This window comes from Pristis pectinata, chromosome 4 (genome assembly GCF_009764475.1).
Source record: "Pristis pectinata isolate sPriPec2 chromosome 4, sPriPec2.1.pri, whole genome shotgun sequence".
Lineage (NCBI taxonomy): Eukaryota > Metazoa > Chordata > Chondrichthyes > Rhinopristiformes > Pristidae > Pristis > Pristis pectinata.
In genome coordinates, this window is record NC_067408.1 from 49880803 (window position 1) to 49897652 (window position 16850).

Consider the following 16850-nt stretch of genomic DNA (forward strand, 5'->3'; position numbering starts at 1 on the left):
AAAACATTATCAGGCTCTAGGTGACAATGTTTTTCAAATACTGCCTGGAAATTTTATGATCACCATTTTTGGTGAGCTAACCTTGGCTGTGTGCCATCACCCAATTGAATCCTTGTGAAATGGAGACACGAGAGACTGTAGAAGCTGGAATCTGGAGCAACAAACAGGATGCTGGAGGAACTTAATGGGACAGGCAGCATCTATGAAGGGAAATGAACAGTTGGTGTTTTGGGGTCCATTTCCCTTCATAGATGCTGCCTGATTCTTTGAGTTCCTCCAGCATCCTGTTTGTTGAGTCCTCAAGAAAGTGGACAAAATCCAGATTGAAATGGTGTTAGAGTGGTTCATACCCATAAGCAAACCTAAGACAGGACCACATGATTCCTGATAGGACCTTACCTCGCTAGTCTTTGCTGCGTAGGATTCAGGGAAGGTAATCAGCTCTTAAGAACATACCCCTCATCAGTCACACAGCAGCAATGCACCCTTTGGCTGTCTTGGAGGAAGAAGGGGATGCTGGAGAGCTCTCACGATCACTCAAAGGGCCATGGAAGTCCTGGTCAATGAGATACAAACCAGGAAGGAAGCCCCGGGCATCGGGGTGCCAGGACACCTGCCAGGACCACCATAGCAGATCCTGGTTGGAGGTGGCTGCGATCATTTCTTCCAGAAGTGACAATCCCCACACAATGGGAAAATACTGTAAGCAATCTCATGTCCTCATAAGGTTTGCGACATTAGCTACACATCATTATTTGGCTCTGCAGAATGGAAAACATTCTTATGCAGGGGGATCTGTGCTGTCTAAGTGCAATGCCACTCTTCAGGAAATACTGAGACGTATCGGCCATTAAAGAAATTGGAGAAGGGAATCATTGATTCATGTGTTAAAGTCAGTGTAGGAGGACTTGCACGAAAGGATGTGAGGGGAGTTTATTGCCTCTGTTGTACTACATAGGTGTTGAAGATTGTGATGTGGAGACAGTCTCTTGGTTATTTTTCAGGGTCCTTGTGAAAACCATATCTCTGTCTGGGAGTCCCTTCAGCCCTCTGTAACCAATGCCTACCTCCTCTACTCAGTTCTGGATGCAGGGACATTGCCCTAGGAACCTTCCCCTTCCTCCTGCAGCTTTTGCACTGACTTCTCTCAGGACCCCACCCCAAGGGCTTCAGCCTCTGAGTCTGTTTAGTGTTGTTCCTCAGGTACAGGCTGTTATCAATGGTTCACCAGCATGTAGCACATGTGGATGAACTCTTTCCCAGCTGGTGTAAGGCACCCCAGACCAATGCAGGCATCAAGATTTCATCTTCCTACGTACGGGTAGGTTAATTGGGTTTAAAATGGGCGGCGCGGACTCGTTGGGCCAGAAGGGCCTGTTACCACGCTGTAAGTAAAATTTTTTAAAAATTAAAAAAAAATTTAAATTTATACTGGTCTATACACAGCCCGTGTTAGAGCTGCACTCAGCTGCTGTGGTTGAAGGCGCACAGATGTGAGTGCCAGGAAAGTACTGGGTAGCCATCAGCCCCAGGATCCATCCTTCTGGGCAGTGCCAGGCATTTTACATGTGTAGCAGCACAAACTCCTTCAGGATTAAGGAGTCATGTTTGCTTCCTGGAAACACAGTGTGTGCCAGGAATTTCTTATGATGTCCATAATTACCTGCACATTGAGAGAGTGCAAACCTTTCCCTTCCATAAAAAAAAGCTACCACATAAAAAGAGTACTTGTGGACATGTGAGTGTATCCATGGCTGCCTGCAATTGGGGGAGAGGGGAGGGGTAGTCAGCAATGCTGGCCAATCACGGCACCCGAGATGTTGCTTATTAAGATCAAAATAGAGGAAACCTTTTCTTCTCAAATGTCAACAGAGTGCCCTTTTAAATAGTGGTAAAAGCAAGAAACTAATGTTTTGTGGTTCCAGTTCTACTGAAACTGTCAATGAAGTCATAGTGTGGAATTTTCTGCTCCAATATAACTTGGTATTACAGGAATATTGACATATTTCGCTGTATCAGGATAATATCAGATGTGTTAATATGAATAGTACCTATAAGTGTCCAGTCCAATTTCATATCTGGCATGATTTCACCCAGAAGTGATATCCAGCACAATCCATTCTGGGTGAAGCCAGATTGGGACCAAGGAACAAATGCTGCTTTCCTCTGATGCTGTGGAGGGTGAGGCCATCCGTGTAAAAAGATTCCTCTCTACTGTATCCAAATTTGGAGCTGTCTTGGAATTTTGAACCCAGACCATGTTAATGTGCTCACTGCCCCTGCTTTGGACAAAGATGATACAAGCTGAAGCATTTAAAATATTAGCTCTTGGAGAAGCTTTTTTTTTGTGGAAATGCATTTTTATCAAGTTCACAACGGGCTCCTGTCAAAATATTTTTCCCCTCAAAGATTTAACACATTTGTGTCTAAAGATGAATGTTACTGGAATGGTTAAAGAATTAAAGTCAACAGTTTGAAAAGTGAAAATACTGGAACTCTAGTTAAGTTTTCTGAATATTAAAACCAAATGAAGAACTCTCTGTTAAATCCATTGAATGGGTTGTACTCTCTGTACCTCTCACACACTTATTTTTTGAAAGGAAGCATCAGTTAATGAGACCTGTCAATTTAAATTACATCATCTACACAAACAGGCAAAAGATCAGAGCTATTCAATGTGGCTGATAGGATTGATTTTCTTACAAAATGTCTCTTTTTGTCTGTCTTTTAGCTTCCTTCTCCAAGATTCCCTCTCTGACTTCTATCCTACATATCTCTGTTTTCCCAAGTTATTCCTCTCTGTTTTCCTTACAATTTCTTCTCCTCTCACTTCCATCCTCTCGTAACCTTCTTTGCATCCTTCCTGCATTGTGACCCTTCACTACTCTTCTCTTTTGCTGTCTCTTCTTCCTCATCTTTCTCTCCCTCTGCATCACCCATATTCCATTCCTCATTTTGTCCCTGTGGCTGTTTTTCTTGCTCTCTGCTTCTCTTCTTGTTTTATACTTTCCTTTATTATGGGCTATATGCAGTTAAACAACATCTCCATTCACCTCTCTATCTATCCCTTACTCTCATCAGCTAGTATGTATGCCTCTACTTTTGTGCGATTCACCCAGTCCCTTTCCGTTTCTGTCTTTGTCTCCCTCTTTCTGTCTTCTTTGTATGTGTATTTCAAAGTGTCTGAAAATGCATTTCTTCCTCTCCCTGGCTGTCTGTTCCATGACTACTACTGTTGTTGGATGAAAATCCCATGAGAATGAGCATTGATTGGCCTTCTTCCCCCTTGGACAAATGTTGCCAAAACCGAATTAAAACAAAACTGAGAAAATGAAAATCAGTTTTCGTTAATAAACTTTAAGCAGAATGCCAACTTAAACAATTGCAAACATTGTGCTATTTTTAAATGATCCTGTTAATGAAATTCTAAATAGATTAATTAAATGTTTAGTCAATTATTGTGGTTTAAATTCTGTAAAAGCCAAGTGTGCCTGAAGATTTGAATTTCTTTTCAACGCATGAAATAATCACACTTTGTTCTAAGCCATTTGCCCAGCTACTTGTCAATTGATGGAGAAGCTCCCCTTCAATGTAACACACACTCTCCCTTTTGTTGCAATTTCCTTCTGCTATCTTGAATTCCGATAGTAAATCTAGTATTTCTTATTTACAGTGATCTGAGTGAAAACCGGATTCCAGCTCTTCCCAGGAAGGCTTTCCGTGGGATTGTTGACATCAAAAATTTGTGAGTATTGATGACATCAAACATTTGTGAGCAGTGTCATAATTTTTTGCAAAGTGTCGTGAATTTGAAATTGATACTAGAGTGTAATCAAAAATTTGTGTGTGGTGTCATATCTTGTTTTGCATTCTGAAACCTTGGTTGCAACAAGCCCAAAAATCCTTAAACAGGTAGCTCACAACAGTGAAAGAATTCCTTTGCCTCAACATGGTGTGTGTGAGTCATTTTGTAAAGAATCAAGTAACATTCCTGATCCAGGAGGTCACAACTTGAAAACATTTTATAATAAAAACAGAAAATGCTGGAAACACTCAACAGCTCAGGCAGCATCTGTGGAGTGAGAAACAGGGTCAATATTTCAAGTTGAAGACTTTTCATCAGAATGGTTATTGGCCTGAAGCAATGAACCTTTTTCTCACTCCATAGATGCTGTCTGACTGTTTGAGTGTTTTCAGGATTTTCTGCTTTTATTTCAGATTTCCTGCACCTGGAGTTTTTTTTTTACTTTCATTTACTCTTGAAAATGTCTTTGTTGAAATGAAAATAATCTTCTAAGTTTAAATGTTTAATTCTTGGGGATTTGTACAGAGTGATGTTTATCCTTTCTTCCTATCTATCCTGTACCTGACCTGGGAGGGCACTGAAAAGATTACACAACATCTAATTTGAGCTTGTTGATTCTGAAATTGATATTAGTATATAATTAAAGAGTTGGCTTTTCTTCCCCACTTGCACCTATCATCTTAAGTTGAGAAAAGTAGCCAGAAATATAAATTTGAAAAGAAGCTTTGGATTTGGTTTTTAATCATTGCAATTATTTGCTTATTATGGTTGATTCAAACCTGTAACGCATATTTTCCTGGAATTAAATGATCAAACCTGGAATTAAATGATCAAACCTGTAACGCATATTTTCCTGGAATTAAATGATCAGTTGAGCCTGTTGTATTGATCAATTTAGCATGACTGTATATTACACTGTAACGCGTGAACAACCTCTTAAATACATAAGAACAAGAAAATAAAAACAGGAGTCTATCACCTGGCCCCTCAAGCCTGCCCCACTATTCAATATTTTCCTGTCTGATCTTCCCCAGGCCTCATCTGCTCTTCTGAGGCCAGTTTTCCCTTTCAGTCTGCTGTTTTCTGGGGTTGCGTGCCCCCTTGTCGCTGCAGTGGCCAAGGATGACCATGAGGCAGAAGGGAAAAGAGGATCTGTAAAGCAAGTGAAGATGAAGAAAATTTGAAACATTGGCCTCATATGCAGTGGCTTTGTGTTTTTGGTTGAATTTTCCGCAGCACTTTAAAGACAATGATGTTAGATGCTGTCAGGAAAGGTGCAATTTTATACAGAACTAAAATTCCTGTGTTCTTTTGTTCTTGGGAGCAGAGTACTTCCAAGACTTGGACAGAAGTGAACTGAACAAAATCCATGTATCCAAATGTGTTTCATTCATAATAATTAAACTTGGGCTTTTCCAGATGAATCTTTATAACTAGAGTCAGAAAAGTGTATAAATTTATGTCATATTTCCTTTTCTTAATTTCCAAAACAAGAATATTGCAATTTACAGATTCCCCCAATGAATTAATCTCACTGGCGTAAGCTTAAAAAGAAGCCTAAGTTGGTTGCAAGATCAAATATTGCTTTTTCTTACAAGGCTAAGTGAAGTGGTTGCGGTGATTTATATTTATTGAGTAAATGTTTCAAGGAATGCATGCAGTTAGGCACAAGAGAGAGCTAATTTATCATACAATATATTGTAATTCTTAATTACTCTTTCCAGCAGCTTTATTGAAGCCATGAACTCTGAATATGTCATTTTGATAATGCCCTCTCTTTCACATCCATTTTATTATTCAGTTGCTTCCAACCTTTTGGAAGGCTGCATCTTTTTTCTTCTCCAACCTTTCAACGGAATTGTTTTCTATTGGAACTGAGTTTAAGAGAAGGATTCCCTGTTGCAGATATCATGGCATGAAGTACCTGGGCATGAATGGTGGTGGTCTTTCACTTATGGCAGCTGAGTAAATCAGTATCAGTCCAAACAGCAAACCTCCTCAGTGGAATTGGACTTTGGGGACTTAGAGTGGGAATTGGTCACTGTTGTAAACACTTATAATCCAACACTGATTGACACACCATTGAGAAGTGAAGAAGGTTGGAAGTTCTTCCTGTCCCTTGGCCAGCTCCATCAACATCACCAAAACTAGAATAGCTCATTCATCTCATTGCAGGTCCTTTCAGTGTATAAGTTGGTTGCAAATTAACCATACAGCTCAGCAATCAACTTCAAGTACTTTGGAACAGTCAAAGTCTGGGAAAGGTTCTGTATAGTTGTGAGTTCTTCCCTTATATTGCCGTGTTTTTATCAGCAAAATTTGTCTAGAGCTCTTTCCCTTGACTTTCAGACATCAACCTTCCATTAGTTCCTGAAACTCATAGAACGTAGAGCCGTACAGCAGAGCAACAGCCCCTTCTGCCCACTATGTCTATGCTGACCAAGATGCCACTCTAACTAATCCCATCTGCCGGTATGTAGTCCATATCTTTCCATTCCCTGCCTTTTCATGTGTATAAATACCTCTTAAACATTGCTATTGTATCTATTTCTACCAACTCTCTGTGTAAACAAAAACTTGCCTTGCAAATCTCCTTCCAAATTTTCCCCTCTCAGCTTAAATCTATGCCCTCCAGTATTTGACAATTCTACGCTGGGAAAAAGACTCTGACAATCGACCTTACCTATGCCTCTCATAATTTTGCAAACTTCTTTAGGTCACCCCTCAGTCTCTGATGCTCCAGATATAATAATCCAAGTTTGTCCAACCTCTCCTTACAGCTAATATTCTCCAGTGCAGGCAACATCCGGTGAACCACTTCTGCACCCTCTTCAAAGCCCCCAACCCCTTCCTGGATGATGGTGACCAGAAATGCACACAATACTCCAAATGTAGCCTAACCAAAGTTTTATGCAGTTGCAACATGACTTTCTGTCTTTTGTATTCAATGCCCCAACCAATGAAGGCAAGCATGCCATATGCCTTCTTTACCATCCTGTGCACTTGTGTTGGCACTTTCAGGAGCTATGGGACCTGCACCCTAAGATCCCTCTGTACATCAATGCTCCTCTCATATCTTGTCTTTTAATCTGCATTACACCCTGCATTGTCCTCAGCTCTGTCCTTGCTACACTTCTTAGCAGAGTCAAAGAATCATCGAGTTATAGAAAGATACAGTACAGAGACAGGCCCTTCAGTTCACTGAATCAGTACCAACCATCAACCACCCATTTACACTAATCCTACATTAATCCTATACCTTTATCTCCCTACATTCTCATCATCTGTCCCCAGATCCTCCCACTCACCTACACACAAGGGACACTTAACCTACCAACCCGTGTGTTTGTGGGATGTGGGAGGAAACCAGAGCAGCCAGAGGAATCCCACACAATCACGGGGAGAACATGCAAACTCCACATAGACAGCACCCAACCTCAGGATTGAACTCAGGTCTCTGCCGATCAGAGCTGACTGGTTGTGATTAGGACCTCATTGCTGGGTATTTTGGCTTGGGAGAGGTCACAGACGGTTCACTTTTCCTTCCAGTGGACTTAGAGGAGCTTGCAGTGACAATGTTGGTGGTATACCTGAGCCCAAATTGCTGGCTGCTAGTAGTCTCAGAACCACATATGATGACAGGAATCACTGCAACCCTGCTGCTGATACCTGATACTTTAACTCACTGAATTTTATTACAGGAGATCCATAGTCAAGAAGACCTTCAGACCATAGGTATTAATGACTGTGCAGACAAGACAGATAACTTCTCAGTAGTCTTTGTGGCACCAATCTATCTCAGAATAGGTCTCCAGGTTTCACAGCCATAGTACTCTCAAGCTTTCAGAACCAATGGCACACCATTATATTTGAAAATTAAAAACGTTGCCTCATTCTTTTTCCCAAGTATTTTTTGGAAGGCTGCTCAACAGAGCAGAAGCAGGCAAGCCTCTGGCACTTGCTCAATCTGACAAAATTGGAAGCTCAGACAGGGTCTCCCCAGAATTCCTGAGCATCCTGGGCTGAAGATCCTGGGTCAGCCTTCCCGGAACTAAACGGCACACACCATTACCGACGTGCATACCTGTGACCAGGTGCACATGTTGCAGCAACACCCAAAGTTCATCATTAATGACCCAAAATGGAGAAGAGCAGCTGCTGACCTAACAATAAACTGCCAGCCGATATCATGCCAGTGTATTATGTATAGCTGCTAAAAAGGATGTTGCTTCAAAAATCCATGTCATTACATCATCCAAGGAGCAAGGTGATTTTAGACTTGACAGAACATGAGTAACCAGATAATTTCACTCACAAAAGTCATCAAACTCGTATCACCAGTGGCTTGAAACAGCAATGTCATGCAATCATCAGAGTTAAACCCAGGCCTTGCAAAGACATCTCTGTCCATTATCAAGGGTCCCCAAAAGCAATTGAGATTTTCCTGATTTTCAGGAACCCCTTTTTGGTTTGTGGCTAAAAATATAAAAAACTTGGGAGGTTTCATCTAGACAATTGGCAGAGGATGTGGAACCATAGCTGAATTGAGGTTCAAGACCTGATTGTGACAACTGGCTTCACTCTGCAATGTAAGGACACACCTGGAGAAGTATGCACAAGTTTGGAGCGCTTATTTAAGAAAGGATATTCTGGCATCGGAAGCAATCCAAATAAGATTCCCAATTTCTGGGATGAGAGGGTTGTCCTATCATGAGTGGCTAAAGAAATTATATCTATATTCTTTGAAGTTTGAAGAATGAGGGATGATCTTATTAAAGCAAGTAAGATCCTTAGGAAACATGGCAGATTAGATGCCAAGATGTTTTCACCAGTGGAAAGATCTCAAATGAGGGGTGTAGTTACAAGATTAGGAGGAAGTCATCTAGAATTAAGGTGAGTAGGAACTTTTTGCAGAGAGTGGTGAATCTCTGGGATTCTCTTTCCTGGAGGGCTGTAGAGGCTGGATCACTGGGGCTATTTAAAGAGGAGGTGGATCCATTTTGAAAAATCAGCAAATTGAGGGCTGTGGGGATGCCACAGAAGAGGTGATGAGGCCTGGCGCATCACTGAATGGCAGATCAGGTTTGAGGGGCCGAGTGGCCAATTACTGCTCCTACCTTCTTATGTATGCATGATGCCAACCAACTGTGAGAGCAATCCAGTCTCATGTGTGAAGTTTTATTTGAGGTCAGAGGAGATCACAGGTCTCAGCAAGGACTGCTTTGGTGAACAATTCCCTGTATTGACATTGCTGCTCAAAGAGGTCTGGGTACATGTGGGTCCCACAAACTCTGGGTGATTAAGATCTTGGATAATGAGCCCTCCTCTGTTACCTTCTACATGGTCCCCATGTCTGCCTTTGGTGCCTCTGGCACATCCCCCAAACAGAGGAGTGTCAGGGGTCAACAACTACCCATCATAAGTAAGTTCTGAGTCTCGAACTATAGTTGATGGTGTAAGAAAGGCACAGTATTACACGTGAGGGGTATGTAGAATAAGTGGTAAGGCCACACTGCTGTGCAGAAGTCTGGAGGTAGAGTCAACGTGGGTTGAGTGTGATATGCCTTTGAAACAATAGAGTTCCTGGAGAAACAGCATGGAGTCAGAGAGTTGTACACACAGAAACAGGCCCTTCAGTCCACCACATCCATGACAACTTTTTTGCCCATCTACAATAATCCTATTTGTCTCTATTAGGTTCATATCCTTCTATGCATTGCAGTGCCTGTCTAAATGTCTCTTAAACATATTGATTGTATCTGACTCCATCATTTCCTTGGAGAGCAAGTTCCAGATATCAATCACTCTTTGCGTAAAAAAGTATCTCTCAGATCTCTTTTAATACTCTTTCCTCTCATCTTAAACCTATGCCTTCTTGTTTTTGATGCCCCTGTCACAGGAAAACAATTCTGACCATGTACCCGTTCTATGCCTCTCATAATTTTATATACCACTATCAGGTCACATCTCAGCCTCCTGCACTCGAGGGAAAGCAATACCACTTAACCAGTCCCTCCCCATAACAGTCCTCCAACCCAGGCAACATCCTGGGGAATCTCCTCTGCACTCTCTGCAGCACAATCACATCTTTCCTCTAGCTTGGCGACCAGAACTACACATAATACTCCAAGTGCAGTCTAACCTATGCTTTGTGAAGTTGCAATGTAACATCCAAGCTTTCATATTCTATGCCCTAACCTACGAAGGCAAGCATGCCATATACCTGATCTTCTGATGCAAGGTTTGGACCCGAGGCATCAACTCTCCCTTTGCCTCCACAGATGCTGCTCAACCCACTGAGTTCCTCCAGCAGCTTGTTATTGCTCCAAATTACAGCATCTGCAGTCTCCTGTGTCTCCAAGATGACATATACCTTCATCACCCTATCTCTCCATGTTACCACGTTCTGTGGGCTTGAACCCTAAGGTCCCTCTGTCATTCCTTAGTGCCCATTTACTGTGCATGTCCGGTTAGATCAGGTCATTCCATGAGAAAGCAATGACTGTCTTCCTTTAGACCAGTGAGCTTGACAATCATGCTGGAAGGCTGAAAACAAGTACCACCCTTTTGTTGAGATCAGTGGGCCAAATTTCGCACCAGATCCACATTTCCAGGACAAACTAAAAAACAGGAAGCAAATTTCCTCTCTCGCACTAAGAGATCTAAAAATGTTTGTCATTTTGCTCTATTCCAAGTTAAACCTATCTTTTTACTGCTTTGAGAACAAAGTTCTGAGCATTTTGTTTGGGGCTATGCTAAAAATCTACTGAGTGAAATTATTTATATGTTTTTTTCAAAGAGCTGGCATTGGTACAATGCACCAAATGCTGAATGATCCATGATTCTATAATTTATAACATCGACTTTTCAAACAGTTTTTATTTTTCTGATCAACAAGTTGCAATGCGTTGTCTTATTCATACTGCGTTAGGTTGGTCCCCATAATATTTTTGTTCTCAACACACTCATGCAACATCATTCTGCTTCTGGTCAATATTACACAGGCTGGAATAAAGTGAATCTCATGTCACACTGCTACATTAGGCATTCACCACAGAAAATGCAGAACTTAAATTAGCGGCAATGAGATGGGACATTCCATGCTGCAGGGAAACCCTTTTTTGAACAAGTAAATTGTTTTGGCAAAATGTTTAAAAATCTTGTCGTCAGTGATTACATTTTGCTAAATATGCTTTTATTTTTGTTTTGTTTTTCTGTGAATTTCATGCCTCTTTACTAACCGCTACGTGAGAGACAACTGACAAAGCTATCATTCATTGCTACTTGTTCGCTTGTTACAAAGGGAGTAGAGGAGGCCAGTTTCATCTTTATGAATGATTATTGTCATAATTTTTTGATAAACTAATCAAATCACTAAAAAAATGTTTTTAAATAAAGTTATGGTTCCATTATTCCTCAGCATTATTCATAACAAATAGTAGATAAAACGAAGGATCAAAATTCACACTGTATATCGTAATTGATTATTTGATTACTCCCTTTAATTCAAGAGCTCAGCCAGTCCCATAAACCTTGGCTTTGGATATATTTTCCTACATGACAACTTTTGGAAAGCAAACACACCTGTAGCATCCCAGCAGATGCTGTTTTGTCAGTACCTAATCCCTACCCAGACAAGTGAAGAAGAGTGGATTCCAAGTGTTGAATAGTTGGTTCTCACTCCTTACTCCAACCACCTTCTCTGCCCACAAAGCAAATATCTCCTCCTCCTAATGGTTCCAGCTACCTTCCCCGTAACCATAGTCTGTTCCCTGTACTTCCAAAGATTTAATAGCCAACCACTTCAAATTTTCCCTGGTCCTCAAACATCTCTCTCCAATTCATGCATATCCTTCTCAGTGTGATGTTATGGTCATAGATTCAAACATCACAGAAAGAGGTCCTTTGGCCCACCATGTCCATGCAGACCATCATATACACGTCTATTTTAATCCAATTTACCAGCACTTGGTTCGGTAGCCTTCTCTGCCTTGACCACGCTAGTGTATGTTGGCTGTAAGAATGCATGTGTTCCCCATATCTTCCCTCCATATTCCCCTTTCCCAATGTTCACAGTTCATTCTATGACCCTATCTCATACCACTGGGTGTCTTCCAATTATTTCCAGACTTTAAGCTTTAAGCCAGACTTCATGAATAACAAAGCATAAGAAGTAAGAGCACTGGGTTTATCGCTTGTGTTCTTAGGAATTTCTGCATCACTTTGCATGGAGCAGATCTTTTATTTCATGGCCCATCAAGTCCACACTGACCATCAAAGATCCTATTTTTCTCCTGACATTCTCATCAACTCCTCCCCCCCCCCACCCCCAGATTTTATCATTCACCTGCACACAAGGGACAATTTACATTGGCCAATTAATCTACCAATCTGCACATCTTTGGGACGTGGGAGGAAACCGGAGCACCCAGAGGAAACACAGGTGGGCATAGGTAGAACGTGCAAACTGCACACTGACAGCACCCTAGGTCAGGATCGAACCTGAGTCTCTAGCAGTGCGAGATGGCAGCTCTACAAGCTGTGCCATCGTGCCACCCTAAAAGGAATGCTTTGCAATCCCATGGCTATCTCACTCCACACTCCACTCCCCGACCACTGCCCACTCTACCCACTCAATTGATTACATTCACATATGGGAGAATTTTGCACTTTATACGATCTTGATCATTGTGCGAGTGTTGGTCAACCTGTTCTTTCCACTTGTTCATTCATGATGTTCACATGTCGACAATGGCACGTTAAAACAGGAACTGATGCCCCCCCCCCCCCGAAAAACCTCCTACTTTCATTCGAAGAGTAAACCCTTTACTGAGGGGAAGGAGTTGATGGTTCACTCTCAGGGCAATGTAGTATGCTTTTGGTGCACAGCATAATTAGTGAATATCAAATGAGAATTGTTCTGCTTAATTTGGAGTGCAGTGTACTCTGTGTGCACCCTGACAGATCAGTGCAGTGACTGAGTACTCAGCATTGTGTCAAGGACTTGTCAGGCAGACTTCGAGACAGCCTCCAAAACCAGGAGAATAGAAGGGAATGAAAAAAATTCTGGTAGGTCGTCGAGGGCAACTGTGTGACCTCGAGTGATTTAGAAGCCTTTACTTTTAATGAAATGGTTTCAATGACAGGACAGTAAAAGCCTGTAATGGATTAGGCCACCTAATGTAATGAAATTACTCCCTCTGCCTTTAAAAAACTGCGCAATTAATATTTACGGAGAGCTGATAGGCTTCTGTGCTCACTGCGAGGTTTTTCATTCGGTGGAGGGGAAAAGCAGTGTGGAGTGCAAGGCCAGAGGCAGCCTAATGTTTCTGGGTGTCAGGCTCAGTTTTTCTAGTGAAGGGTGGCGAGGATGTTCCGGGACCCTTGCCTGCTGAGAAAGGTGGCTTTGTCTTCTCGCTGCCCCTCTGATGCGTTTCTTTGTTTTTTATTTGTTTAACAGGCAGCTGGACAACAATCACATAAGTTGTATCGAGGATGGAACCTTCAGAGCCTTACGTGACTTGGAGATCCTGTAAGTGGACCTCGTCTCTCTTTTTTCCCTCCTCCTTACCCTGTGCCTGCAGTTTGTCTCTAATATTGCCATCCATTAACCCATTCCTAGTTGGCAGACTGGCTGCGTGTGCTGGAGCTGAACACAGTCAACCAGGCAGCGACCCATTACTGAGACTGCTAACGTGATACTCTCTTCTCTCTTCACTTGCATTTAATAAATCTTCACAGCATGTAGCAATCCAGCAAAGAGATATACATGAGATAATTCAACTCACAAAAGAAAAACATTCAAAAAATTTGTCTAAAAGTGGATGTAATACAAATGGGTTAAATTCACAAGTTGCATAGTACTGAAAGATGCAGGTGAAGAAAAAAAATGTCCAAAATTGTAGAATGGAGACTGAAGAGAGCTTAAGCCATTGGCAACTACATCATTTTTTTTTATTGATAATTACATCCTGATGTTTTATGTGAATAAATAATCCCCATATCCTGCTATAACTTGTGTACGAATTACACTTTTAATAATGTATTCATTATATGTGGATGTACTATTTTACGAGGAAGATATGGGTCCAAGTTTTGTTTTTGGATCCTTTAGGTCTGTAGTTAAGCAAACTCTTTGTGTGTGTGTGTGTGTCTGTGTCTGTGTCTCTGTGTGTGTGTGTGTGTGTCTGTGTCTGTGTGTGTGTGTGTGTGTGTGTGTGTGCGCGCGCACATGTAGGTGTGAGATAGGAATCATTATCCTTGCACAAATGATGACTGTATCTCAGTTCTGATTGCTAATATTAGAAATTCCAAAGAAGTCAGCACACACCCCTCTTCTACTCACAAGATCTTCAGAAGGGTTTCTGGGCACATATTGACTTTGGATTTTTCATGTTGGTCACATATTGGACAGACTGGGGGCTTTTATACAATTAGTTGAACTCCTGTGTTCTAAAATACACTGGGTTTTGCTGATGCTGTGTGAATGGGAGGGAAATGCGGTAATGGCAGACCAGCCATCATTTTCATTCATCTGGCAAGATATTGCTGCCATTGTGATAACAAATATATACTATGCAAAGCTTGATCAGAGGTACTGAGACATTCAGAATAGAGTGCTCTTGAGGGGAACTTTGAACAAATATATTTAAAATATTGTATATTTCTTAAACCCTACCATTTCAATCATAATCCTGAACAATAATCATTCAGTGTTCTGTTGCAATCCAGAAGGTTATGGTTAGTAAGTGGAACAGCACTGGCCAGGAGTAGGCTGTTCAATGTCAATCTAATAATCATTTGATTATAAACCTTAAATCTGACTCTTCCTATTTGAAATAGTCCAGTATTTCTGATGCCTGCACTCTAGGTTATGTATTTTGTATTGGAGTCTATTTGCTAACTGTCTGTAAATTGAGAATATTTCTGTTTCATAACCATCAGATTTGGTAATCATGTTATCCCAAACCTTTTCCAAAAAAAAACTCAGTGCAATGTTTGCTGTTTCTTATGTAGGAGCATTCCTCAATAAAAAGCATAGGAAAATCACTCACTAGTACTTAGCTTGAGAAATCTGACTATCAGGAAAGCTGAATTGACAGCAGCTCTTTTCTCTAGAAATGAGAAGGTTGAGGGGTGACATAACAGGGTTCCTTAAAACTTTGAAGGTATTTGATGGGGTACATTATAGTGAAAGTGGTTCCATTTGAGGAGAATCTAAAACTACAAGCCATAAATATATATCTGCTGAGGAATTCAGATTTTTTTTAACCAGAATTTGGTTAGAATGTCGAACTTGAAGTACACGGAATGGTTATGCCAAAGGATATGGATGCATTTAAGGAAGGTCTGGATAGTGCATGAGAGAAAAGTGAATAGGAGGTTATGCAGATAGGGTTTGATGAAATTCAAGAGGAAGCTTGTGTGGAGCATTTGCATAAGCGTGGACCACTTAGGTCAAAGGGTCAATTTTTGTGAAGGAAAGAAGAGGTCAGAGAGCCATACATTATTTCAATGTTGCCTACAATATTACTGCTTAGATTATTTTTAATATAGCTTCACCCAAAGGTCTCCACTTTATTTTGCCATGCCCCATTTCGGAGAGATTTGCTTTCTTACCCTGGGTCCCTTCAGTTATCCTTTATAATTTACTTTTATGATTGTTCTCCCCTTCTAACTTTACCATGCCTCACCCTAGTAGGAGCTTGTGTGGGAGCTCCTACACAAGTTGGAAAACCGAGAGCTTCGTCCATCACATCTTGGAAGAGTCAAGGCAGAAGCATCTCCCAGTTTCTGTGCTTTGCAGATAGTTTTCCGTACACTTCACAATTATGAAGACACAAATTAAGATAGAGCATATGTGTTTGGGACATGGAGACCCTATAAAGGTGAAAGGGTTTTCCTGCTTTCAGGTGTGAAAGAAAGTATAGCACTCACACTAGCTACTTTATCTTTCTTTACTGTGGATTAGTCTTCCACCAGTGACTTCCTTTTATGAGGAAGGAAATCTGTCTGGAGTTTTCTACTGGAATTTTTGAAGTTTCTTCACAGACATAATAATTTTAAGTTTATATATTTAACTGGATAATTCTAAATATAGGGATGAAGCAAGGAGAATAAGTCAGATAAAGTAAGTGTGTGAATTCTGAGATATTGATCTTCCTTCCTACACTGGTAAAGTGGTAAGAAAGATTTACGTGGCAAGGAGGAAGGAATGTGAAAGTGGACTTTGGCGTGGTGCCAAAGATACAGTTATGGCAACCTGACTTCATCGGCTAACTATGGAAAATTAAAGCAGCTAATGGAACACTGAGGTTTCACCTGAGATGAATGCTCACTTAAGGAGATAGATGCAATCTACTGACAACTACTCCTTAAACCCATGGTGTTTGTCTCAGAGAATCACCTGAGTAGGAGATACTAATTTATTAACATAAGGGATTGATCAAACTTTATGGTGCTAAGTGCTTGCTTTTAGTTTTCTTCTCTCCATCCAGGTGTAGGCTGCAGAAGTTGTCATTTTTCTTTTTTGCTTTGGATCAATAAACACTTTCAATTCCTGCTAATGCTTTCATAAAAGTAGCGCTATTGGTCCCTCGGTCCATTTTATTGTTTGATGGAAAAAAGATGTTTTTACCTTAGAAACTATAAAGCTACAGACTGCTGAAGTGAGGTGACCCTGATATCAAAGGCAGCAAACCTAACGGTTCCCAAGCACACTACATACCCAACACAGGAACCATACAACACACACCAGTTTCATGAGCCACACAACCAACAGCATTCTCTGTGGATGTCACTTTTCCCCATTGCCTTAAGTCCGTGCTTTGCCCCAACATACTGAGCGCTGGCCGAAAGGTGCGGACGCAGAGCTTTGGGATGTGGCTGCAGACACCGTGTTATCTGCATAATCCCACTATTGCTTCCTCCTCCTCCCCATTTAATGGTGGTATACGTAAAGCTGTTGTGAACCAGTGCAGCCATACGTAACTCTCACCCCACCTCTCCTCCTCAAATTGCTGCGGTAAAAAAAAGCTCAGTGTTA

The 16850-nt window shown here is 41.2% G+C and overlaps 1 protein-coding gene across 1 annotated transcript in view; it reads left to right on the forward strand.

Annotated features, from left to right (window-relative positions):
• Window positions 1–16850, forward strand: part of LOC127569354 (slit homolog 3 protein-like) — a 529163-nt gene that overhangs the window by 296357 nt on the left and 215956 nt on the right. Inside the window, exons 5-6 of the mRNA XM_052013912.1 lie at window positions 3674–3745; window positions 13266–13337. Of these exons, the coding sequence (XP_051869872.1) occupies window positions 3674–3745; window positions 13266–13337 (144 nt within the window). The remainder of the gene's footprint in view (window positions 1–3673; window positions 3746–13265; window positions 13338–16850) is intronic.